General features: G+C 56.0%; 11 protein-coding genes across 11 annotated transcripts; 5 read left to right on the top strand and 6 right to left on the bottom strand.

Moving 5' to 3' along the window:
* The first annotated feature begins 79 nt into the window (after nucleotides 1-79).
* LY79DRAFT_569733 (uncharacterized protein) lies at nucleotides 80-1287 on the top strand. Its single transcript, XM_060559077.1, has one exon. It carries the CDS (start codon nucleotides 533-535, stop codon nucleotides 1196-1198), a length of 666 nt encoding a protein of 221 aa, XP_060408558.1. The 5' UTR covers nucleotides 80-532; the 3' UTR covers nucleotides 1199-1287.
* On the bottom strand, nucleotides 1288-1972 carry LY79DRAFT_569734 (uncharacterized protein). The gene has a single exon (XM_060559078.1). It carries the CDS (start codon nucleotides 1788-1790, stop codon nucleotides 1305-1307), a length of 486 nt encoding a protein of 161 aa, XP_060408559.1. The 5' UTR covers nucleotides 1791-1972; the 3' UTR covers nucleotides 1288-1304.
* A 1740-nt stretch (nucleotides 1973-3712) lies between these two features.
* On the bottom strand, nucleotides 3713-7403 carry LY79DRAFT_707423 (subtilase; the record flags this gene model as incomplete). The annotated part of the gene is made up of 12 exons (XM_060565048.1): nucleotides 3713-4015; nucleotides 4077-4246; nucleotides 4314-4491; nucleotides 4547-4759; nucleotides 4814-6126; nucleotides 6186-6245; nucleotides 6296-6356; nucleotides 6430-6538; nucleotides 6590-6653; nucleotides 6705-7046; nucleotides 7105-7152; nucleotides 7380-7403. The coding sequence occupies 12 exons, from the start codon at nucleotides 7401-7403 to the stop codon at nucleotides 3904-3906; spliced, it is 2694 nt and encodes an 897-aa protein (XP_060408560.1). The 3' UTR covers nucleotides 3713-3903.
* Nucleotides 7404-8370: 967 nt separating this feature from the next.
* On the bottom strand, nucleotides 8371-10282 carry LY79DRAFT_617482 (Gpi16 subunit). The gene is made up of 2 exons (XM_060562013.1): nucleotides 9840-10282; nucleotides 8371-9789 (listed from the first exon to the last, which is right to left on the bottom strand). Exons 1-2 carry the CDS (start codon nucleotides 10187-10189, stop codon nucleotides 8397-8399), a joined length of 1743 nt encoding a protein of 580 aa, XP_060408561.1. The 5' UTR covers nucleotides 10190-10282; the 3' UTR covers nucleotides 8371-8396.
* A 317-nt stretch (nucleotides 10283-10599) lies between these two features.
* On the top strand, nucleotides 10600-11463 carry LY79DRAFT_674010 (uncharacterized protein; the record flags this gene model as incomplete). The annotated part of the gene is made up of 2 exons (XM_060564247.1): nucleotides 10600-10956; nucleotides 11011-11463. The coding sequence occupies 2 exons, from the start codon at nucleotides 10600-10602 to the stop codon at nucleotides 11461-11463; spliced, it is 810 nt and encodes a 269-aa protein (XP_060408562.1).
* Nucleotides 11464-12167: 704 nt separating this feature from the next.
* LY79DRAFT_674011 (uncharacterized protein) lies at nucleotides 12168-13522 on the bottom strand (the record flags this gene model as incomplete). Its single annotated transcript, XM_060564248.1, has 2 exons — nucleotides 12168-12377; nucleotides 12452-13522. The coding sequence occupies 2 exons, from the start codon at nucleotides 13520-13522 to the stop codon at nucleotides 12168-12170; spliced, it is 1281 nt and encodes a 426-aa protein (XP_060408563.1).
* A 263-nt stretch (nucleotides 13523-13785) lies between these two features.
* LY79DRAFT_617490 (uncharacterized protein) lies at nucleotides 13786-14779 on the bottom strand. Its single transcript, XM_060562014.1, has one exon. It carries the CDS (start codon nucleotides 14399-14401, stop codon nucleotides 13901-13903), a length of 501 nt encoding a protein of 166 aa, XP_060408564.1. The 5' UTR covers nucleotides 14402-14779; the 3' UTR covers nucleotides 13786-13900.
* Nucleotides 14780-16692: 1913 nt separating this feature from the next.
* Nucleotides 16693-19408, top strand: LY79DRAFT_526901 (WD domain-containing protein; the record flags this gene model as incomplete). Its single annotated transcript, XM_060555878.1, has 2 exons — nucleotides 16693-17715; nucleotides 17765-19408. The coding sequence occupies 2 exons, from the start codon at nucleotides 16693-16695 to the stop codon at nucleotides 19406-19408; spliced, it is 2667 nt and encodes an 888-aa protein (XP_060408565.1).
* A 143-nt stretch (nucleotides 19409-19551) lies between these two features.
* LY79DRAFT_569747 (asparaginase) lies at nucleotides 19552-21575 on the top strand. The gene is made up of 2 exons (XM_060559079.1): nucleotides 19552-20040; nucleotides 20108-21575. Exons 1-2 carry the CDS (start codon nucleotides 19894-19896, stop codon nucleotides 21350-21352), a joined length of 1392 nt encoding a protein of 463 aa, XP_060408566.1. The 5' UTR covers nucleotides 19552-19893; the 3' UTR covers nucleotides 21353-21575.
* LY79DRAFT_617498 (Tim17/Tim22/Tim23/Pmp24 family-domain-containing protein) lies at nucleotides 21569-23033 on the bottom strand. The gene is made up of 5 exons (XM_060562015.1): nucleotides 22733-23033; nucleotides 22438-22661; nucleotides 22313-22366; nucleotides 22142-22243; nucleotides 21569-22064 (listed from the first exon to the last, which is right to left on the bottom strand). Exons 1-5 carry the CDS (start codon nucleotides 22773-22775, stop codon nucleotides 22023-22025), a joined length of 465 nt encoding a protein of 154 aa, XP_060408567.1. The 5' UTR covers nucleotides 22776-23033; the 3' UTR covers nucleotides 21569-22022.
* Nucleotides 23034-23247: 214 nt separating this feature from the next.
* Nucleotides 23248-24239, top strand: LY79DRAFT_569749 (acetyltransferase). The gene has a single exon (XM_060559080.1). It carries the CDS (start codon nucleotides 23311-23313, stop codon nucleotides 23818-23820), a length of 510 nt encoding a protein of 169 aa, XP_060408568.1. The 5' UTR covers nucleotides 23248-23310; the 3' UTR covers nucleotides 23821-24239.
* Nucleotides 24240-24368: the final 129 nt, after the last annotated feature.

Raw genomic sequence — 24368 nt, forward strand, 5'->3', positions numbered from 1 at the left:
ATGTACGAGCTTTACCTATCGAAGTTGATTGAAGTGCCCTCGGCCCTAGAGGAAGACATCCCGATAGGGCATGAACCAACGAGGGAAAGGCGAGGATCCGGCATGTCGGCACCTGTTGAGACACAACAAAAAGCCACAGCATCACAAAGCCGTTTGGTTGGGCGCCATAGGATTCTTTCGCTCGACGCCTGGACTGCCTCCAAGATGAAGTGGCGTCTAACTGCCGTCTCAGGCCCGCTTAGCGTCATCGGTTGGCGTCATTCAACCCGGGCTCGAGATTCGTTATGGGCTAAGGGGTCAGGCAAAATAGCCATCGAAAAGGATCGTTAAAGACGATTTAAATGCTCGATTCCTCCCTTTGTTTCGTTTTTCAAACCAGAGCCTCAAGCATCTCAGTCGACTTTCATTACCGGATCAACACACTCGTTTACCAGTATCATTCTCTTCAACTACAAACATACAATTTTTTCGAGACTTCCAACTTGTTGATAAACACGAAAACAATTCCGAAAAAGAACAAGCAATTATAAAAATGTCCTACAGACTTGTCGCTTCTGTCGCTGTCCTTGCGACCACCGTCCTGGCCAAGACGGACCTCGCCGGCTGTGTATCCTCCGACTCGGTCGTCACCCCCACCCAGGGCGGCACTCCCTATGCGACCGTCGTCTGGTACGTCCCCGGCACCGGCGAGATCTGCGCCGCCCTCGACTGCGGCGGCGGCCGCGCCCCTCCCAGGACTGATGTCCCCGGATGCATCGGGTACAAGGGCACCGCATCGTACTCGCCTTCGTTCCTTCCGATGGCGACCAGCGACGCGGCTTACGCCCAGCCCACGCGGCCGTCCGTCATCACGTCGGCTCCGGAGAGCGCCATCCCCACCGTCTCCGATACTGCTGCCGCAATCGAGACCAAGCCAAGCGAGACCGATCTGGTTGAGAGCGAGTGTACCACCGAGGTCTCGACTTCGGCTGCGCCAGCTGTCACCGATGTCGTCTCTCCTCCTGCTGGGCTGAACGCGACGGCCTCTTTCCTGATGACTACCCCCAAGACGGCCGCTAGCCCCCAGACTTCCATCTTGAGCAACGGATCCGCTCCCACCTCGGCCATTACCAGACCCAGTTCTGCGGCTCCATTTGGGGCGTCGCGCGAAGTATTCGGCCTGATTGCCGGCATGGCTATCGCAGCGGTTTTGTTGTAAAGGCTCTTTATTCGGACGTTAAGGGGGAGGAATTTGTGGTCTATCCGTAGACAGTCTAATAACAGTGCATTAATACACTTCAATTTGCTAAATTTCTCCCTCCCGTTTAAACGGTTCCGCCCTTGTAAATGTCTGGAACTCTCTCCAACAGCTTTCCAATTTCCTGGTCGGCATTGCTAGACTCCCACCCGCCCTCGAGGCCGTTGCTTCGTCCCGCCTGCACTCGGAATCCGTAGACGTTGGTCCACGACCACGCCTCGATCTTGTCTGTCCGGGGCTTGATCTCAAACGTAACCCAGCATAGGGCGCTTTGGTCGGAGACGACGTCGACGCGGCCGCCGCAGAACCGGATGTCTGTGCCGAGGCCGCTCTGGTTCAGTGCCTTGAGTTGGTACAGCACGCCCGCGGTGGCGGCTTCGTGGTTCGGGAGGCTGCTGATGCCGCCGAGGGCGAAGCTCGTGAAGTTGGTGAGGTAGAAGGAGGCTAATGTATCAGCGACGCCCTCTAACGGCGCGGAAGCGTTCCCGCCTTGTTCGGTGGCGAGGCCGTAGGCCATCATTGCGGCTTGCGCGGCTTCCTTGATGTTCACCATCGGATATTTGGATGAGAAGGCATGGGCGACTTCGAATCTTCGAGGCTTCTTCTGGGCATAGCCGGGCTTCTTGTAGGTAAAATAATATGGCGGACAGGGACCCCGCAGTTGTGGAATACCTAATTTCCTTTCTCCACCCACGTAACCAAAGTCCCTTTCTTCCAAAACCTTGTGCTGTGTTGATGATCGGGCATGACATTCATACTGTGTTTTTCCAACTGTATTAGATTATCACTGTGTACCTGTGCAACCTGAAAAGGAACCGTCTGATATTCGTATTTTAGTAGGGAAAAAGTCCCATCCAGTATGACTCGTGCAATGCCATTTCGTCCTAAGAAAGGTTGATGTCCTCTGCTTGGACTTTGTGTGCTTAGCATTTAAATTCAGCGCCGGGAGTAATTACAAAGTGACATCCATGACTTGTGCTCGTCCCAAAACCAATGTCCCCGTGTCATGGACTAAGATATTGCGGGCCCCCAGGTAAATGCAGGGATCAAGAGTTTCTCGGTTTCTGAGTTTCCGGACGGGACCCGTTGCGTGCCCAGCATAACCTAGCTAACTGATAAATACTTTATTCTGTTAAATGCAAACTGTTGAATCCGCAGACTACATACATCATGTTAATATCCCGCTCCGACCGAGCCGGTATATTGACGGGCCATCCACAACGGCCTATCCAAGACTGCCGATGTGTCCATCGTCAAGATGCCGATGCGCTTGTATGGGTGTGCTCATAGTCCGGGATTAGCAAGTTTAACTCAAACTCCAGACAGATTCGCAAATATTGATAGTATAACCAAGACGCGAGGTTTGTGAGAGATTGCCTTTGGGAGTCTATTGTAACCTGACCTGCTTTTTGAAATTAGTCAACCATTCGGCAATATCTGCCGGAGTCTGGTTCCATGGATCGTCACTGGAACGACATTCGGTTAGCAGAGTAATATAATCAAACGCTCTTTCCCAGAGGTTTCCATCCACGCAACTTCACTTACTCGTTGTAGAGTATCCAGCGAGCCTGGTACCTTATCTCGTCGTCCGTCGATACTTGTTTGTTTGGATTGTTGGGCGACATCGTGCTCGCCACGAACCGCGAAAGCTCCCGCGCGAGGCGGCCGTATCGATTCGGGTCGTTGAGGAAGAACGGTATGCCCTTGCCCCTTGGTCGCTCGCTCCATCGCAACGAGAAACCAGACCCGACAAAGATCGTTTTGCTTGTCTCCAGTCGCGAATAAAAGTCTTGCGGAGCCGTTGATGGACTGTTGAAAAAGTGGCTACCGGGGATCTCCGGACCGGCTGGTTTTGAATATGTTGCCCGCGCCAAGATGCCCGCTATCCCAAACTCGGCGGCCGTCCTTTCGTCCCCGCCGCCGGGAGCCACCAGTTTTTCGGATTATAGTCGTCCATCGTTTGTTATCCCTAATCGGTTTTCAGAGTCTGAACCTTGTTGACATGAATACCAAGGCTCCTAAGGAAGATCGACCGGTCGACGATAAACAGGACATGCGTTTAGTCAAGGTGAAAACTGCACGCCAGAGTATTGAATGCAAGTGGAGCTATCGAGGGACATGTCAATTTAGGGCAGAAATCTGACATGGTATTCCCTTCGCCGTTAACAACCCACCAATCAACTAGAAAGCGATTCAGAAGTCATCAACTCTAGTGCTGTATCGTTTATATTCCTCCGAGTTCGGACCGTCAGTTTGATTGACTTGTTGACATTCAACACAACGAATTTTTAGTATAGCGAACCGCCAGTGATTAACAAAGCTTCGTGACAACGCTGGAAATGTAACTGAAAGGTAAGATATCAAATCAAGATTGACATGCCTGACCCGGCGAATTAGAAAATAAACTCCAGGCAAGGGGTGTCTGATATTACAAGTACAAAGACTGCAGATGTCACAGAAAACATTCGTTTCTTGAAGCCAATATTTACACCCAAATGAAAAACATGCCCAGGATTCCCATTTTATGAAGATGAGGTCGACAATCGTCCGGTAATTGTACTATGTAGAAGTGTGCGTGTTTGACGGCAACAGACCCATTGGCAATGATGCTATCTATCTCAAGTCGTAAAGGCCTAGACTAGAGCAAGCACGAAGTCCGGGGTCGTTCACTTATTGGTCTCTGTCTGGTTCCCAATAACCTCAAAGTCATGCCTCCAGATGTCCCAGTGATCGCTCTTGGCAGGATCTCCAAACGGAGATAGAGCAGCGATACGCATCCTAGAATTCATCAGTAAGAGGCAGGAAACAATAGGTCGATCAACTTAGAGACGTGACTTACGAGTACTTTCCAGGTTGGATCTTATGGCCGTCAGCGAAGCGTCCCAGCCACCACGCCTGATACGGAGAATAGTTGTAGTCATCACGGGACAACTCAGTCAACGGGCCCCTGACGAGGTCGAACTCGTCATGGGAGTCCGGATCAAAATACACCGTATGTCTTTCGTTATCCTTATCTGACGTCAGACCAGAAAAGAAAAGCGGTTAATATAGGTGTTCTCAGGAAATGCAAGCATACCCAGGTAGCCGCCATGCCGATGAAGCCGCCCATTCCGGGAACGGGCGGGTATGTCCCCCAGCTTTTCTCCTCCCAACCAGCCTCGAAAATGTCCCAGCGTAAGATTTGGGCGCCATAACGAAGCCGAACTTGGAGCCTCGGGAAGTCTTGCTCGTAGACCGAAAGGTTAAATGTGAAGCTGCTAGCCTGTCAGAAAGCCCCACCTCCTAGTAAGCCTGCGAGAAGCCACTCACTTGGACTTGTATACGATGGGCATCGCGTCTCGTCCTGAGTATATGCTAGGACTGCCTTCGACGAACATTTTCCTAAAGTTCTTTCGAACGTCAGACGCAACACCCATATACGGCACGGCCAGCTCTTCCCCGTTAGACCCATGGATGAGGACCTTGCCGCTGTAGAGAGGCATCGCTGAGGCATTGAGGCCTTTGGGAGGCGCAAAGGTAAACCTGCAGGAGAGAATCAGTCCAGAAATTATAGTAACTGGGTGAAAGAGAACCAACTTCGCCATCTTGGTCTCGCCGGGGCCAACCGTAAATTCACCCTCAGGGAAGGTCACGTTAGGAACCGGCACCACGTCCATCGGGGTAAACTCCATGTACTCAGGACCCATCTTTAGGGACGCCGCGGCTGTGTTGTCCAAAACCTCGTAGCCGCCAGCAGCTTGGAGGCAAAATTTATACGTGACGGACCCCATGCAGTTGTTTGTAATGTTGACAGAGTGAGTAGGCACAAAGTTGACTGTGTCGTTGAGCGCAAACTTGGCGAAGGACAGCTCCGACTTGTAGTTCAGGACCTTGGTAGCGTTCACCAGTCCGTTTCCGAGCTGGAAGACGGGGGCCCAGGTACCGTAGTCCGTCATATTGTTGCCGTCGTTCCAGCGGGCGGAGTCGCAGCTCGACAGGATACGGGCGGAAAGCCTCTTGCCGAACTCGGGGCCGTGAGTCGCCCGGCCGCCGTATTTGCTGATGTAAAGAGCAGCGATGCCAGCCACATAAGGCGTTGCCATCGATGTCCCCGACATGAGGCCATATTTTCTGCCTGGCAGGGTTGAGTAAATGTTGGACCCCGGCGCGGCAACGTCCGGCTTGATCTGGAGGTCGTAAAGCCCGCCCATCGAGGTGAACTTTGAACTGACAACAGCGGGGTTCTTGAGGTTAACGAATGACGTGTGTGACTCGTCAAAGAACCTGGCCGTGACGTTGGCTCCCTCCTTCAAAGCGGCGAGGATCTGGACGCCCGCGCCTCGGTCCGATATGCCCTCGACTCTAGAGGTGCTGTAATCCCCCTCCAGGGGGTATAAGTTGTCATCATTGAAAAGCAGCACATATTCCGCTCCGGCGGAGTGAAGCGCGTATCTCTTTGTGGCACCGTTGCATCCTCCCCGGGGGGCGAGAACCAGAGCACCGGACAGGTTTCGCGAATCTGGCCCCAGGAAGCGGCAACCGACTGTAACGTCATAGGGGTCGAACGAGAGTGCAGTGACGGGTAGACCCGAAGAGTTCATGTTGATAGGGAAAGGGTGGACGAGACTCCCGTGGAAGAATCCAAACCTAGTCGTGTTGACGTCGCCGTTCTTGTACTCGAACGTCACGTCGAAAGGCATTCCGGGAACAGACTCGGGCTCAGATGAGGCCACCGAGAGCACATTTCTCCCGGACTGGCCGTTGTCAGCAAGAAAAGCACCGCCGGCGCCGTCGTTGCCTGCGGAGATGGTGACGACAAGGCCTCTGTCCACTAAACGTGAAGCTATCTCCGCCCAAGCATTGTTGGAGAAGCCCCCCCGGCCTCCGACTGATGAGGTTATGATGTCGGCCTGGAGCGTAGTTAGAAGACTGGCTCGTCTTACCGAGTTTCTTGAGTGTTTGGACGTACACCATCATCGTAGGCCATCAGAAAGGCCTCAATGAGCGTTTCTTCATCTGTGCCGCCGCTCTGGAACATAAATGTCAGCCCTGGTAGATTGTTTGGGAAAGGCGGCCTACATCTCCAGCACCAAACACCTTGTAGGAAAGGATGCTTGCTGAAGGGGCGACGCCTTGCCAGCTGTACTTATATCAGCTGCAAGAACTGTAATAAAAGACATTGAGTAGAAGCGAAGGGGTATCCAAGGAGATACCTGTCTGACTTTCCGGCGACGATGCCTGTCACATGCGTACCGTGCCCGATGTCGCTTTCTTCGTATGGATCCTTGTCAGGTCTCTTTTCGTATCCCTCAACAGGCCACGCTGTAGTATAGATCAGACAGTTTCCTTTGGCATTTCAATCTTAGCTCTTACCCGAACCCCCTACAAGATCGTAGCCGCCGATAACTTTGAAGCCCTCACCGAATCCTCCGCCCAGCTGTGTGGGGTATTAGAGAAGATTGCCCCGTTCAAGGGAACAATGGCTTACAGCGGGATGATTATAATCCACGCCAGAGTCAACAATGGCGACCTTGACTCCCTGGCCAAGGACACCCTCCTCGTGGAGTTTAGCCACGCCCGTGATGCCGTGGATGGTGTAATTCGCCGCGGATACATCCCCAGTGTACGTGCGACCCTTGTTGGCAATGGCCATCTGGACTGGTCTCGACGGCCACACATTGCGTGCACCATAAAGGAGCTGAAGTTCTTCCGCGGTTTTGCCTGTGGCCTCGATACTGACTCCTGTGAACACGTCGCTGTGGAATGTCTTGTACACCTTGTCTCCCGAAATGCCAGGGAAACCAGAGCTGAGCTGGCTCAACCCCAAGCCCTGTGCCGTCTCCAATGTCAACGATTCTCTCCAGCGTTTTTATCAATGGCACACGTACCTTTGGAAGCTCCAAGATGAATCGTCTGGATCCTGGCTGCTGTTTCTCCTGTGAACGTGTTGCTGTCTGCCCGAATCTAGCTAGGCTAACACCCGTCAAGAAGAGTATTGGGATAGCGTTTCTCAGCAGCATAGTCACCTATTCCAGCGCAGTCCTTATTCGATGATGGATAAGGTATGAAGGAGGGAGATGGGTTAAAATCTTGGGAATTCGTCGTCTTAATATGGAACGCAAGAAGCCTGGAACCTTGCCTCAATGGATGATTCTGTACCAACATGCTCATGCGCCATGCCGGCCATGAGGGAGCCTGCATCCCCGACACTGTTCAAGGCCTATAACATCGCAAACAAAAAAGGCCCGCACATCCAGCAAGCGGCCCGTAGACGGAACTCCAAGCGTTCGGTTATTAGCAGCGTCGGCTTTGAGATTTGCATGATTGGGACCCAGCCAGGTCAAAAAGGTGCCCAGGAGCAAACAATTTGCTTCCTGTGTATTTATGCTTCAATCTTCCATCTCAGGGCCCCAATTCACATGACGAATGAGGAGAATGTGATCTCTCGAATCGCCTGAACCAGAGGTTGGCAGCTGGGTCCGAGCAATGCTGTGACTTAAAACTTATGTCCTACTCTCATGTTACACCGTAATCTCAAAGAAGTGGGAAGCCGTGAGCTGTCCGCATGCGATGCCGGGGGTCATGACACCGACGGAAAACATACGCTGATGATTATTCTCAAAAGCATAAGTCTTTCCGTAAGTTTTGATATGCTCTGAAAAGGGCCGAGTTGCTGGAAATGGATGGGAGCTACCCTGCAGACTGATATCAGGAAACCGGCAGACGACAGTTGGCGGAATCCTGCGTTTATAGAACAAGCCCGAGAACCAGCCGGAGTGAGATCCTAGATCCCGTAAGGGGCATGCGGGATTGGATCACACCCGCTTGATCGAGCGTTCTATATATACACCGGTGACACACACTTGCACTTGTGCGACGTCCAATCGTTCGTTGATACCTCATAGAAGAACATGGCAGTGGATAGAGACACGAGGATATGACTTGAACCCGCTCGCTCTCGCTGTTCCACAGCAGAACGCTGCCGTCCAGCCCCCCCTCGGCTCATGACAAACCCCCGGCGCCCATAACAGAACACGCGAGGCCTCGTGGGATCTCAAGTCAGAGTTCAGAGCGGCTGTGACAGCAAACAGGGTACAGTCTAGCCGACGTGTCAGTGCGAAGTCACTTGGTGCCTCAAATAGATTAAGATATCATGACACAAGAACACAAACATGGCTTTCTATTTCTTAGATCGCAAGCCTTTGAGCTTTCCCAGCAGCTTGCCTATTTTGGCCTTGAGCACTGGACTGGGGCCCTCATCGGCGCCTACTAGTCTACGAACTAGGATATTGTACATGCCGCCGAAAGCGAGCGCAATTGCTGTCGACGTGAAGATGATGACGTTGTATGGCATGCTGAAGTCCGGCGTCGGGAGATTCAGCAGCAGAGTGGTTGTCCGAGTACTTTGCGTACGTGGGCTCAAGGTGGTAATGACAGCAGCAGCAATGTCGAAGCCGCGGTTGGCGTCAGGGGGGTATTCGGTGTAGCGAAGAATTGACTTTTCAAAGTCATAGGTAAGGAAGACGGTTGATGCAGGAGGGATGCGCATGCGTAACTCGAGTTGCGTGCCTCTGGCACGGTCGACAGCGGGACGATAGTAAATGTCCTCGATGATGGATGGCTGTGAGCCCGAAGATCCCTCGATACGGGCGTTCAGAGTGTGTAGATACACCCTCATGAACCAGGGCAGCGACTCCATATAGATGAACTCGACCTCGGTATCCTTGCTCGGGTTCGTCAGAATGGCCTGCATGCCACCATGCTCTTGGCCGTATCCGGTAAAACTGCGCTCGGCATAGATGAGAGGTGTAGAGGGCTCGACGAGCTCCTTTATAGGATCCTGGCCTTCCATGGCCTCAAGAGGCAGGACAATTTCGAGTTCTGCCTCTGATCCGATCGTGAAACATCTCGATACACCGTTCGGGTTGAGAATTTCTGTAGCTCCGCCAGAGGCGTAGACACTTCTTGAATGGGGCACCTCGATACACACAGGGGGCATGTCCTCGTCTGTCAGAGGGCATGTTCCCTTGACAAACTTGCCAAACACCTGAGAAAGAGACCAATCTTGACCGGTGGTGAGGCCGACCGGGTAACATGTGTCATCGGAGTGATAGGGCTTTGAGGTGTCGCACTTCAGCTCATGCGCGGGCGGTGGGCGAGGAATCGGGTTATCTCTCGGACGCTTGGACCGGTCAATGTCCAGAACCATGTCGATAGTCTGTTCGATTTGCAGACTACACTCCTCACCATCTGGGCACACTGGCTTGATGTCAATGGCCATGCTCTGGAAGGAGGAATCGAAGAGCTTGTGACCGTCAAGGAGACTCGAAATGCCAGCCTTTCCCTTGCAGGGGAGCAGCTTAAGAAAAGGTGTCAGATTCTCTGTGCAGACAACCTCTTTCGGAAGGACGCCGTGTAGGAGCTGCATGTTCGGGATGGAGGCCTCGGGATGGTGACCCTCTGGTTGGAAAGACATGACGGGTCGGGTGGTTCGGGTTCCGTCGACGAAGTTGAGCGATGCGCAGAAGAGACCCGAGAGGGCATTGGTGAGGGTCAGCCACTTCTGATCAGCCCTGCATATTTGTCAGTCGCAATTGCGCGGTAAGCGGGGGGAACGCCATACTCTTCGTCCGTCTCAGCCTCGAGCCATGCCCACAGTTCCACGCCCGTTCCGCCCTCGCGCTGACCATCCCACGGCCGGCTTCCCCAGCTTTCAGCGTCCCATCGCCCCAGGCTAAACCTCAGATGTAATTCTCGCGTGCCGGCATATTGTAGAATCTGACCGAGAGAACGGGGGAAGTATCGGAAGTTTTGCGACTCGAAATCGGACAGCGACGTGTTGGACCGGAAATTGAAACTCGCAAGCAATGAGGAAAGGGGTAGCGGACGGAGGTTGAGCTGCTCGTGGTAATCCGCAGCTAGGCCGAAGGACGCCAGGCAGGAAAAGAGAACGATGGCCAGAAACTGGCGCATCTTGAGAAGAGGAATCACAGCGCAAAAGGAGAACGAAAGTGACGTCTGCTTCTTTCTTTCTTCTCTACATAGCAGCGCATGGATGTGGCCTGGAGTAGAAGTCGTGGTCGTGAAGGTGGTCGCTTGGAGGGACATGGGAGGCGGTGGACTCCGGCAGAACGACCCTTACGTAACCAAAATCTTTTGGCTTGCCAAAGTCGCACCCTTGGGCAGCTCTCCACATTCCGCCCGTGGTCCACCTTCGATCTGGTCTGCTGCTCCATCCCGCGCAGCGCTTTCTTCCCCAGCCCGAGATTTGGAGAGAGATTCTTTACCCCCAAACCAAAAACACCCAATTTGCCCCACGAAGATATCGTCGATACACAGCACAGCACGACAACCTCCACGAACACTACCGCATACCACACGCCATGGCTGCAGAACAGAGAAAGCTGCTCGAGCAGCTGATGGGTGGCTCGGCCAGCACCCGCGCTGCCTCGCTTTCCATGACCGACCCCAAAGTTTGCAGATCTTTCCTCGTCGGCACATGTCCTCACGACCTCTTCACAAATACCAAGCAGGACCTGGGCCCCTGTCCAAAGCAGCACTCTGAGGCGCTCAAGGCCGAGTACGAGGGCCTCTCGGACAAGGAGAAGCAAAAGTATGGATTCGAGTACGACTACATGCGCGACCTTCAGAAGTATATCGACGACTGCAACAGGAGGATAGACTCGGCTCAGCGCAGGCTCGAGAAGACCCCTGACGAGATCCGTCAAACAAATGCTCTGGTATGTTGCCACAGCAATCACGACTTTCCAACGCATCTGACTAACTCTCTGCAGTTGAAAAGCATATCAGAACTCTCCTCTACTATCCACAACGGCACCCTCGAAGTCGAGATCCTGGGTGAAATGGGCGAAGTGTCCCGCGCCATTGACGAATTCTACCGGGTACGACAAGCGCAGCAGACCAAGCTTGATCGCGAGAAGGAGCTCAAGGCGCTCTCTGATACCTCGGGCCCGTCTGGCCACCAGAAGCTGCAGGTCTGCGACGTGTGCGGCGCCTACCTTAGCAGGCTGGACAACGATCGCCGCCTAGCGGACCACTTTTACGGAAAGATGCACTTGGGGTACGCGCAGATGCGCAAGACTTTCGACGCGTTCCCGAAGGAGATGCGTCATCGCCAGCGGGCGCCGATCGAAGACGACGGCATGGGGTCCGGCGGCCCCAGGGGGCCCAGAAGTGGCGGCGGCTACCGGGGTCGCGGAGGCAGAGGATACCGTGGCGGATGGTAGGCCGATTCGGAGAGAAAACGAGGCCACGACCGGACGACAACGTAAACAAACGGGGTCTGCCGAAACATCGCCCACCCCCAAGCGCAGATCGAAGTATTGTCGCTGCGCCTGCTCGGATACCAATCTCGTCTGAGGAATGTTGAAAGACAGACCCCGAATGGCACAACCGCCCCGGTGGACATGTACGCCACGGTTCGCAGGAGCAAGGACGTGATTCTCAGCATCTATTCAACAGAATGCAAAACGTGGGTGACGAACCACTGGAGTTCTGTTTGCTTCATACTAAGTCTTTTAGGCCTCGATTCCGGCATCAGAGGACGGCTCGCGCTAGAGGGGGGAGGAGAATGCGCATAATTGAAGGAAAACCCCGAGATGAGAATAAATCTGTCGAGCTTGATGCCTTGAGCGACAATGACAGCGAGTCCCGGACAACTTTCATATATTTCTTGTGCTGGTAACGGGGCCTTCTACAATGTTCAATATCCAAAGTGCGCCGTCTGGAACGGGACCATGCTCTAAGAAGCGGGCTCTAAGAAGCGGGCTATAATGAACCAAAAAAAAAGTCCTGCTCGTTTTTTTCTTTTCTTTGTCCACAACAGTGTCCAAAAGATGCATGGTCGCTGTTTCGTGATCCAATCCCATGCCCTGTTCATGTGACTCGTCAAGCCGCAGCGAGAAAGGAAAAAAAAGGAAGGAATAAAAATTCATTCCGTAGCGTTCGCGCCGCTCTTGAGTTTGGCGTCGAAGGCCTCCATCTCGTCGTCCCATCGGCCGAGGGGCGACAGCATGGGCAGCGACGCGTCGTCGGTCGTGGACTTCTTGCCGGGCAGAGCGGGGAACTCCTCGGTGCTGATGACGGGTGCAGGCGTGGCGGGTTTGACGCCGTCGCCGCCGTTGGACGCGGCAGGATCGCGCTCGTGCTCGTTGGCAAACCCACCACCCCGGCCACCGCGTCCGTTTCCCCGCCCTAGACCACCACGGCCCCTACCGCGGCCGCGGCCACCGCCCCCCTCCGCTCTTCGCCGGGGCCGGCGCTGGCATGCCGATCGCCAGCGTCGTCGCCATCGCGGGCGAACCTGCTCCCCGAGAGCCCCGCGCCGGACTTGATTCCGCGGACCCCGCCGTTGGCGCCGCGGAACCCCCTCTTCTCGTCCTCCTGCGCGAGCGCGTCCTTGCCCTCGTCCCAGCCGCCCTCCTTTATGCTCATGGCCTTGAGCTTCCTCTCCCTGTTCTTGGCGCGCTCGTCGTCCATGCGCCTGCGCTCCTCCTCGCCGCGGCGCCGCCTCTCCTCGTCGAGCTTCCTGCGCTGCCGCGCTTCCTCCATGCCGCGGGCGTATGCCTCGGCGTGGCTGCGCTCGTCCTGCTCGGCCTGCTCGAACTTGCGCGTCTTCTCGGCGTTGAGGATGCGCATCTGCTCCATCTTGGCCGCCAGCTCCGTCTCGGTGAGCTTGGTCCGCGGGTTCGCGCCGGACCCCAGGCGCGCCGCAGCGTTTAGGGCCGTGTTTGCGCCGGGGGTCGCGCCTGGGGTGGTGGGGGTGGTGCTGCCGGCGGCCGGACCCGTAGGCGCGGTGGGCGGGGGTTGCGGCTTTTCGCGGGGCGGGTGGGACGCGGGGGATGAACTCTTGGTCGTCGCGGGGGAGGAAGCAGCCGCGGCTGTGGGCGCCGCCGACGCGGCTGGCGCTGTCGCGGTCTGCGCCGCCGCGGGGTCGGCGGGAGGCTGGGGAGTCGGCGTGGTCGTGACCGATGGCGTCGACGCGGGAGCGGCTTGGCGGGGAGAGCGCGGGGCGGCGGCAGGCTTGTCGGCGAAGCGCGAGTTGGCGAGCCCGCCCCTCGGCGCAGTGGAGGGTCGCTTTGTGGCAGGTTGTTGGGAAGGAGGAGGTCTTTGGACGGGCTTTGGCGCGGCAGGTTTGGGTTTGGGGGGCTCGACAGGCGGTGTCACGACGGCGGCGGGAGGGGGAGGAGGGGCTGCGACGGTTTCGACGACCTGGGGATTGCTTACAGGTTCAAAGTCGTCGAAGAACAGGTCATCGTCGGTGCGGCCTCCGAATTGGTCGTCCATTTTGAGGTTTTTCTTTTCTAACAGGTATGGTATCGTAACAAAAGTTCAAATGCTTTAGATTGCAACCCACCATAGAGGAGCTAGAGATTATTGGAGCAAGCACACAGGAGGTTTGTTTGGTCTGAGAAGTTGACCCGAAGCTGTGGTGGCTGTTTGCACAGCGGCAAGCCATGTCGGATTGGGCAAGTGGGGGAGCCGAGTCGCGGAGTAGGGAAAGTGGGTGCGGCGGATTATCTTCGGCCCGGATGGGTGACTGGACCGTGTGTATACAGTGCGGCGCAAGCAAACGCCTACCACCTGTTTAGGTAGGTCGTCGTTCATACTGAGGAAATCAGTTGTTGTATCCAAATGCATCAATTATCCTGATCTAAGTCATTTTCATGAGTCATTTAGACCAGACTCTCCCAGCCTGCTGACCAGTTCCCTCTCCAAGCTCTCGAGGTTGGCAACAAGCGGAATCCCATACCGGGCACAGACGGCCTGGACGTTCCCCCGTTTCTTGTATCGCTCCGAGCACGCGACGATGGCCTTTCCAGACCGAGCACACAGTCCTAGCTCGAGCAGGCTGATGTGAGCCTCAGTGTCCTGCTCGAAGAAGACGACAATGATGTCGGCTCTCTCCTGCATCTCCAGCTCCCACTCGACCTGGTCCCTGAACCTCTCGTCGGAAACGTCCTCCCTCCAAGTGCTGTCCCAGTCCGGACGGAAGGGGTTGAAAATGGTCACGGGGAGATGAGAGATGGAGTCGGCAAGATGTTTGCGCCAGTCTCCCTTGCTCGTTGTGCCGGCGAGAAAGATGGACTTCCCAATTGTCGTCGTCGCTGGCGGCCGTTCCAGAGGGCAAATGACCTTGCTGGGGGTTGATGGCGTGCTCTCCATGGCGTTTGATTGCCTGTCTCACGCGTGCACGGTGCCGGCTGGCTGGGTATTGGTTTGGCGATGAGCCGGACCTGGCCCCGTCGATGTAATTGCACACCCCGACGAGTTTAGATAGGACTTTAGCAAGGGCTTTTTGGGGGGGGGGATGCAGCCAGACTGGCGGCCCTTTCGCATTAATGAGAGAACTATTTGGGGGAGGAGGTTCCCGCCAAAGCCAGCAGTCAGCCTTGGAACAAGAGACGGTCGTCCTCGAGCTCTGCCATTGGCCATTTGCTAGGTGGACTCGAAGACTGAACAGCTATGGGGGTGTGCAGGGCCTAATGCATTCTTATCTCGTTGGCTCACTCGCTTTCTTTTAGTGAACCCCACAGCCACCAGGGGGCTGGGTTGAGAAGCTGTGGCCAACTCGCCTGTCCATGTACCGGTAGGTACGTTGTCTTGCGTAACAAGACAACTCATCCACATTGAGGCAGCTGTCTCTTTGATTCCGCAGGGCAGTATCCGTACTTGTAGTAGTATGGCCAAGTCCGATGTCTGATTTCAGGCAAGTGACCCATGGGCCTATGTGGGTATCTCCCCAACCATCACTATCTATTATGTACTGTGCAGATCAAAGTATGTATGAAGGGACAGCCAACACAGACTGTAAGAGACGCTGCCGCCCGGAGGCCGCGCTGGATTGGCAGCGAGAAATGAGTGGCCTATGAGGTTCGAGAAGGAGGGAGAGCGGCTGATGACACCCGCGCTACACTTTGTCTCCCCTTGCCCAACAGACTCTCCGTTCACCGGGGCTCTGTTTCCGTCGCATGCGTGGAAGCTCCCAATAGGGCAGCCGAGGGGGACCCTCGACGATCACCATACGCACCCTAGACTGGGGCTTTGTGCAACTGGACGCACCATCTTGCGGTGAGACGGGCCCCACGACCGCTGAGGCCTTCTTCGCATCTTGCAGCACATCAGCAGCCACTCTAGGTCGCTTCGGCAAGCCTCCCAGGGGCCGTCTCAGCTAGGTGCTACTGCATAAACACGCTGAGAGACAGACAGGATCCAGCTGGGATTCAGGTCGACGCTTGGCAGGCGGGCGGGCGAGTCCCAACGCAATGCGGGCAGGCAGGGCGGCAAATATAACAAGTGATGGGCAATCACGCGACCTGGCTCGATCTCGCAACCCCTAACTGAACGTTCCTCAAGCTCCGTCTCGGCTGGCCGTTATCCTTTTCCTACTTTCTCGAGTAATCTCGTTTCCGAACGGGCGCTCGCAGCTCTTCACCACGGGCGTATGATACCATCCCCTCCAATGTTGCGTCATGAAGCGGTGAGGGAGTCAAAGCCATCAGGACGTCTGTACAAATAAGTATACAAGCTACCCACCCAGTCGCGAGAAACTTGCCCCCCCACCTCCGGACATCGAAGCGGACTCGGCACTACACAATCGTTGCGGAATCCTCCTCTCGTCGAATCCAGAACTGCGCGGGATAGCACATCACACAACCCCAGAGATGGCGGGTGTGTACAAGTCGGGGGACCACGCTCCGGGCCCGGACGATTGCGAGCAATGCCGGAAGATCCAGGAGGAGCTGGTCGGGCTGTCAGTCGGGTCCGAGTCCTCTGAGGAATACGAAGATGGTAAGTCTTTCAACCTTTCCTTATTTTCAATAGCCAAACTGCCTTGAACCTTCTCGAAGAACCGAGAAGAAGAAGAAGAAAAAGGAACAAAGCTCCCTACTATCAAGGCACAAGTCCCCCGTACGGGTGAGAAAGAGAAAGCGTCATGAGACGACGGGTCCAGTTGCAAGTGCCAGTTTGCCCCTCCGCAAAGATACAGCAGTGGACCTGGTGAAGATAGGGAGCTAAAGCCCCAAGGAGAGCCTAGAGAACCACAGAACCGATCCACTCAAACCCAGGAGTCTGGACTCAGCCCACCCACCCTTCATCCCTCTCCTCGCCTCTGGCTGTTCCGGGGGATCCCTGCCAGGGGGAATTGACAGTATCGTTCGCTCATTTCGTCATTCGCCATTTTTCTGCTGCGATACCGCACCCGCACACATTTGTGGCCTTGTCTTGCCTCTGTTCTGGGAATGCATCTTCTTTCCCCTCCCCTTCCTACCGTCTCACCCGATCCAAAACCACGATCAGAAACCATCTGTAGTACCCTAGCCGGCCCGTTGCTCTCCTCCGTCCGGTTCAGCCGTCGACGCTGTCATTGCCGTTGACGTTGCTGGGGCTGCATTCTCTCGCTTAGGCCTACAACAAGCTGACAAGCTCCCGCCTCCCACGCAACAGAAGACACAATGCCGTCGGCCATCGCGCCCTCGGACCTGTCCATGAATCTGAGCGATACCGATGACTACCCCCAAGTCGCCCCCGAACTCCTCCACAACCTTAAGCACGACAGCTCCGTCCTGGCCCTTGCCGTCAGCGCCGAGAACGAACGCATCTACGCCGGCACCCAGGATGGCGAGATCGTCGTGTGGTCCCTGGCCACCTTCCACCAGGAGCGCATCGTTCAAGCTCATAAGCGGAGCGTGCTGAGCCTGTTCCTGACCCCTGACGGCTCCATGCTCTTCTCCAGCGCCGGCGATCCCATCATCAATGCCTGGTGCCCAAAGACCATGACCCGGCTATACGAGATCTACAGTACCTACGACGTTGGCGACATTTTCTCCGTGGCCTACAGCGCCCAGCACGACACGGTCTACCTCGGAGCCCAGAATACCTCGATACAATGGGTCAGTCTCACCGATCCCAACAACCGTGTGACACACGACTCCCCACAGCACCCCGACCGACGGAACCACAGATTCTTCGACTCGAGGGCGGTGGGAGGTACATCGACCCCGCGCCGCAACGACGAGAGATGGAGTCTCATCCCGCGGTCGGAGAAGGTGGTGGAGATGCGTCCGGGAGCTTTGCAGATGTTCGCACACTACGGCTACGTGTACTCGATGCTCATGGCCAAAGGGCCCACGGTCCTCGTCGAACCTGACGAGGAGGTGCTCATCTCTGGCGGGGGCGACGGCACCATCAAGCTGTGGAAGCTGGGGGCCGAGGGAGACGATCAGGCGGCCGAGAACGACCGTGAGCCGGGTCTGCAGGAACTCATGTCGCTCGGCGCCGACGATGCCGAATCCGTCATGTCGCTTGCCATTGACGGGTCATTTCTGTACGCCGGGAAGCTGCAAGGGGTTATCGAGCTGTGGGACCTGGACACCAAGTCAAAGCTGAGAGTTATCAAGGGACACAAGGGCGACGTCATGACCCTGCAAATGGGCTGGGGTTACCTCTTGAGCGCCTCGCGGTCGGGGTCAGCGAGCGTAAGCCCCTTAAGCTAGTCTTTTTTTATCGCTTGCTAACGACCTTTAGAAACACACAACTGCCCACTATGGAAAATACCAAGACAAGCAGGCGGCTGCTAACATCAGTCAAAAGTACCAGTGCGTCGCACGGTGGAAGGCCCACGAGGGCAAGGTCTTGTCATCGGCTGTGACGACCTATAACAACAGACAATACTATATCACTGGCGGCAATGACGACGATGTTGCCATCTGGCACATTGACTGCTCGCCTTACGAGGAGCAAAAGGACACGGAGGAAGCCAACGACGTCATGATCAGGACACTCGGCGAGTTTGTCTCCTACCGGACCGTATCGTCACGACCCGAATTCGCTGAAGATTGCCGACGAGGCGCCACATTTCTTGGCTCATTATTCAAAAGGCTCGGTGGCCATGTCGAGATGCTGAGCACGGAAAGCAGCCCTCACAACCCAGTTGTGCTGGCCAAGTTCGCCGGTACATTAGAGCCAGCCGAAAAGAGGAAGAAGATCCTCTTTTACGGCCATTACGATGTCGTACCAGCCGACACCAAGAAGAGCAAGTGGGAGACGGATCCCTTCCAGATGAAGGGCATCAACGGTTACTTGTACGGCAGAGGCGTCAGTGACAACAAAGGCCCGATCATGGCCGCTCTGTACGCGGTGACGGATCTACTGCAAGCGAAAAAGCTCTCCAATGACATAATCTTCCTGATTGAGGGCGAGGAGGAATCAGCCTCTCGCGGTTTTAGAGAAATCGTTCGCAAGAACAAGGACCTGATCGGCGATGTCGACTACATCCTCATTGCCAACAGCTACTGGCTAGACGATGAGGTTCCGTGTCTCACCTATGGTCTGCGCGGTGTTTTGCACGCCACTGTCTGCGTAGACTCCCATCTGCCCGACCAACATTCCGGCGTGGATGGCTCCTACATGAATAACGAGCCTCTGTCTGACCTCACCTACACGCTGTCGAAGCTGAAGGGCCCTGGCAACAGAGTTCTCATACCAGGATTCTACGATGACATTCTACCTATCACCGCCGAAGAGGAGACGCGCTACGATGATATCGCATCGACGCTTATGCGGCAGGACCCAGAGAAGGGGCTCGCCGACAAGCTCAAAGCCGCTTTGATGGCGCGCTGGAGAGAGCCCAACTTGACGATTCATAGATACAAGGTCTCGGGCCCGGACGGCAGTTTGGTCAGCAGCCACGCGAGCGCCAGCATCAGCTTGCGCTTGGTGCCAGGACAAGAGGTCAACGACGTTATATCGTCCCTGAATGCGTACCTCGAGAGCGAGTTCGCAACGCTCGAGTCAAAGAATTCGCTTACCATTAAGGTGGATAACAAAGCCGAGCCCTGGCTGGGTGACCCTACCAATGCTATCTTCCAGACGCTGGAGGAGGCCGTCGTGCAGGCCTGGTCCTCCGTGTTCAAGAGCAACGAGGCCGCCGACGACGGCGCAGAGGAGGCACTGGAGTCGAAAGACAAGAAGCCCCGGAAACCGCTTTACATCCGCGAAGGCGGTTCCATCCCGGCAATCCGGTTTCTCGAGAAGGAATTTAATGCCCCCGCTGCTCATCTTCCCTGCGGACAGTCGAGCGATTCGGGCCACCTGGACAATGAGCGGCTACGGGTGCTGAATCTGTTGAAGAGCAGGGAGATTATCGGGTCATTATTCGCCCGTCTGTAGAATGGATGCATGGAATTTCAAGCTGTTGGATCTAGCTAGGCGTTTCGGGAGGGGAGGGAGTAAAGATAGAACGGGTGTATTGAGGATCTGTACTAAAAAAGCTAGATGGATACCCCAAAAATCAGAATATTAACTAGGCATACATGAGTGTGCCTCATCTGGTTGTGCTTTGCTGAGCTGTTGAGATTAGCGTGCAGCTCGACTGATCCGAACATCGGCCACGCTGATACGGAGAACCCATGCCGACGAGCTTCCCAATTCGGCCCCCCTCGGAGCTTATCTTATCATTCAGCAACGTAACTCCGGCGGGCAATCTGACGCCGCCGATGCAAGGAGCCGGTGCAGATGGCACAAGACTACACATAAACACACTTGCTTCGCCATCGCTAGGAGGGGAACTCTGAGTGCGGGAATTGACATTTCATTCACCAAACAAACCAAGAAAAAGAAAAACGTACTCATTTTCTTTGTTGACAATTTTCGCAATGGAGTATAAACGCCAGCCGCCAGCTGCCGCCGCCGCCGTCAAGGTGAAGCCGCGTCTCATCATCCACGGCGGCGCTGGCAACATCAAGCCGTCGAACCTCGCGCCGCCCGAGTACGAGGCATATCGCCGCGCCCTACTGACGATTGTAAGTCTCACGTCTCGATTGAGTCCCGTCTCCGCCCCTTCCCCCGAGTGCTGACACAAAGACGCAGATCGGCAAGACGAGCGCCTACCAGACGACGCCGCTCGCGTCCACGGCCCGGCTGCCCTCGGCCCTGGACACGGCGGCGCACGCCGTGGCGCTGCTCGAGGACAACCCGCTCTTCAACAGCGGGCACGGCGCCGTCTTCACGCGCGACGGCATCAACGAGCTCGAGGCGTCCGTCATGGTCACGCGCGGCCGCAAGAAGCGCGGCGTCGGCGTCACGGGCCTGCGGCACGTCAGGAACCCGATCCTGCTGGCCAAGGCCATCCTCGAGCACGGCGACGAGGACCTGGGGGGCCAATCAGCCTCCTCCTTCTCCACAGTGCCCCCCGTCGCCGCCGCCGCCGTCGCCGTCGACGTGCCGAGCGCGCAGGGCCACACGCTCCTCCACGGGGAGACGGCCGAGACGCTGGCCCGGCAGTACGGGCTGCCGCTCGTGGACACAGGCTACTTCTTCACGCAGAAGCGGTGGGACGAGCACGTCCGCGCGCTGGAGCGGGAGAGGAAGGGGCAGGGGCCGAGCACGTGGAGCGCCGACGAGTTCCTGCCGCAGGGGACGGTGGGCGCCGTGGCGCTGGACGAGGACGGCGTCGTGTGCGCGGCGACGAGCACGGGCGGGCTGACGAACAAGCTGACGGGCCGCATCGGGGACACGCCCGTCGTCGGGGCCGGCTTCTGGGCGGAGGAGTGGGTCGAGGACGGCGACCCGACCGGCGCCTTTGGTGGTGGCGGCGGCGGCGAGAAAGGGTCGGTGGTGCTCTCGGACGCCCTGCGGGGGTTGATGGCAGACTGCCTGCCCTCGCTGCGGACGTACGCGCCCCTACTGCCGGCTGGCCTCGGGCCGCCGACGACGACGACGACGCGCGCGATCGCCGTCTCGGGCACGGGCAACGGTGACTCCTTCATGCGGGTGGCGGCGGGGCGGACGGTCGGCGCGGTGGCGCGGCGGAAGCCGCTGTCCGGGGCCGAGGCCGTGTCCTTCGTCTCCGGGCCGGGCGGGGAGCTTCAAAAGAGCGCGGGGGAGCGGTGGCGCGTGACGGGAGAGGGCGAGGGCGGCGTCATCGGCATCGAGGTCGCGGTGGCGCGCGACGCCGAGGGCCGCGTCGTGGGCGCGCGGTCGGCCGTGCTGCAGGACTTCAACTGCAACGGCATGTACCGGGCGTGGGTCGGCGACGACGGCAGGGCCTACGCCAAGATCTATCGGGGGGACGTCGAGGGCGTAGATGTCGGGGAACTGTGTGAAAAGTGGTGAGCTTTCGCCTCGCGCTTCGATCTTTGCACCTAGATTATGAGGTCAAATCACCCCCCCTTTTTGGAGTTGTCTTGGAATCTGGTTGGGGGTTCAGCATTTGCGGGGGGGGGGACAACACGATAGATCGAGACGAAGGAGTAGATGGCGAGTTTGTTGGTACAAATTTTTAACAAAACATCTCTATCCCACAGGTTCAGTACTCCTATCAAACATAAAGGGGGGGGGGGGGGGGAGATGCCGTCCTGTTCCTCGGATCCAAGTCCTGGTCATGCCCGAGCTATCCCCTTGAATCTGCCCAGACATATGAAGCTCCCGCGTGCCCTCGACTCGTCCCCGGTGTCTAATCATCTTTCTGGGAGGGATGCGGAACAAACCGTCGTTCCTCTTCCCCCCGTGTGTCCAGTTCCCGATAACTGAGAAACTTTTATAGTACATGGAACGCCCCTTCCCGCCTTTGGCATATGCAGATTAAGAGAACAGTGTCGTTCGATTTTGGTGGTGAAAAAACAGAGTAGATCGAGGCCTCCTGAAAAGGGGGGGAGGGAAGGAGGAGGCGCCGAGCCGGAAGAGTAGAGAGGGGTTGGTGCTGTGTTGTATTATTCTTCGTGGGGCGGCCGCTGGGTGTCGCCTTTCGGTGAATGAAATAGTAAGAGAGACGGGATCGGTTCGTCTAAGCCAATGCTTTCTCGTTCGAAGGCGGGGGCTGGGGCATCTGCAGTGGCATCGTCAGTGTCTTTTCTCCTCCAAGGTTGGATGAGGGAGGGAGGGTTCCCCTTCTGCCAAACTCACCTCCAGCTTCGTGCTTCCGGCAAACATCTTCTGGAAGCCGATACCGACTCCTTCGATGACGGCGAGCAGAACCGCGCAGCCGATGGCACCGTTGCGGGCAGCCTGGTTTGTTTTCTTGGGTCAGCCGACGGACACAACGCAAAGTGAGGAAGCTCGAATGCGTGTACGAACCTTGTATCCGCCACGGATGGCGAGAGCTCCTCCGGTGAAGAAACCGGCCGTGATCTGTTCTTGCTCGTCAGAAAACCCGGACAGAGCCAAAGGGGGGCAAGGCCTCCGCCAAGTGGGAGTCTTACGCTGTTCCAAGGATCCTCCTTCTGGCGAATGCCCTTGACGGCGCAGTCGAACGTTGAGAACAGGCCACCCCACACGCCAAAGTTGCCGCCGAGAACGGGGGCGCGCATCTTGATGGCCGAGATGGCGCCGATGCGGCGCTCGCCGTACGGGCTGTTCCTGTAGCCCTTGATGCCGTGCCAGATCGTGCCGCCTATCGCACCCATGGCGAACGCGCCGCCAAAGTCTGTTCCCTCAACGTCAGTCTGCGGGTCGTGGAGAGGGAGGAATGGGGGAGGGGACGGATTCGTCACCGACCATTGAGGATAACCCAGGGGCAGGGGTCGCGCGTGTGATCCATGGCGAATGTGTTTGGGCTGTGGTTATCGTAGATGCTTGGACAATGGGCGAGGAAGGGGGGGGACTCGTCGCGGTTCGAAGCAAACGGCTCGGACGTGAGGCGGCGGGTGGTCGCGGTGGGTGTCGTGGATGTGGTAATTTCCGGCGATCGAGGAGGGATTCTTTGTGACGCGATTCCGAGATTCAACTTTTGCGGGCGTGGCGGACGTGCATGCGATTGGGGGGTGAAGTGAGTGACGAACAGGTCGAAATTTTTCGGTCGGCGGCTTTTCGGAAATTCCGTCTGTTCTTTTTTCGGCGAGACTTTATCTTATCGGGGACCTCTTATCGGGACATCTCACAGGGAGCTAGCTACCTAGGTAGGTACGATTTACCTGGGTAGGTAGGTAGCTTCGGCTGTACAGGGCCGGGTAGCTCTCCACTATCGGAGATGTGGATCCATCTCGTAGGTACCTAGATTCGGAAAGCATCAGTGTAAGAGTCACACTCTGTCACAACTGTTGCAACTCCGAATATCACTTTCTCGTTGATCCAACATGGATGAATACGATTTTCAACCCGAATCTTGCATCGAGGGCCATTCCCTCGTGAGAGCCAACCCTGATCATGTTGCAGCAATTCACACCATGGTCAAAGCAGCATATTCCAAGTACATCGACCGCATCGGCAAGGAACCAGCCCCCATGAAGGCCGACTACAACCAACTCATCAAATCGCAGCTGGTTTACGTACTCAGAAACGACCAGAGCGGCCAAGAAGTCGGAGCCGTTCTTCTTCGGCATGATCCGGCGGCAGACGCACTCCACATAAACAATTTAGTCGTTGCCCCGGCCGCCCAGGGACGCGGCTTTGGACGGGCTCTCATGGCGTGTGCCGAGAACGTTGCGAGGGCTTATCAATGCACGAATCTACAACTCTACACCAACGTCAAAATGGTTGAGAACCTCGTTTTGTACTCCAAAATGGGCTTCGTCGAGACGGAAAGGAAGACAGAGGAAGGGTACGAGAGGGTCTATTTTCGCAGGGATCTGAAGGCGAGCAAATGATGCCGTCGCTGATGGAAGACTCGACAGAACATTATCAATGCAGCTACTCGTTCCATTGTCTTGCTAGAGAACCAATACCCACGATTTTGCAAGAATCAGACAGACGGATGCTTAAATGTCTTCTGTCACTCAATAACAATCGTATTCGCGGAAAACTGGAAAGGTAATAACTAAGATACATACTTGGGCACGTGTAGACGTGCATATGTTGGTATGACCAATGATAACCCGAACTCCCCAAAAACCCCACATTGCATCATCTACCTGCTGGTTGTTTAGTTAAGGCTCTGATCAGCAACAGCAGCAAAGTCAGATAACAGCTTGTACCTTAAATAAGGGGTACTCACTACTTATATAAGTATATTAAGTCAAACCTTAGCTAGGCAAGATGTACTATACTATCCCTATCACCCTAACCCTAGTTTTAAAAAGTTAATAAAACATGTTTTGTTACACCTTTATAATATATAACCTTAACCTTTACTTAGTTATTATTATATCTAAGTGTTAGATAGCTTATAAGCATCTCTAAAGGACCTTATAACAGT

Source organism: Colletotrichum navitas (assembly GCF_030913465.1).
Source record: "Colletotrichum navitas strain CBS 125086 chromosome Unknown LY79scaffold_104, whole genome shotgun sequence".
Taxonomy (NCBI): Eukaryota; Fungi; Ascomycota; class Sordariomycetes; order Glomerellales; family Glomerellaceae; genus Colletotrichum; species Colletotrichum navitas.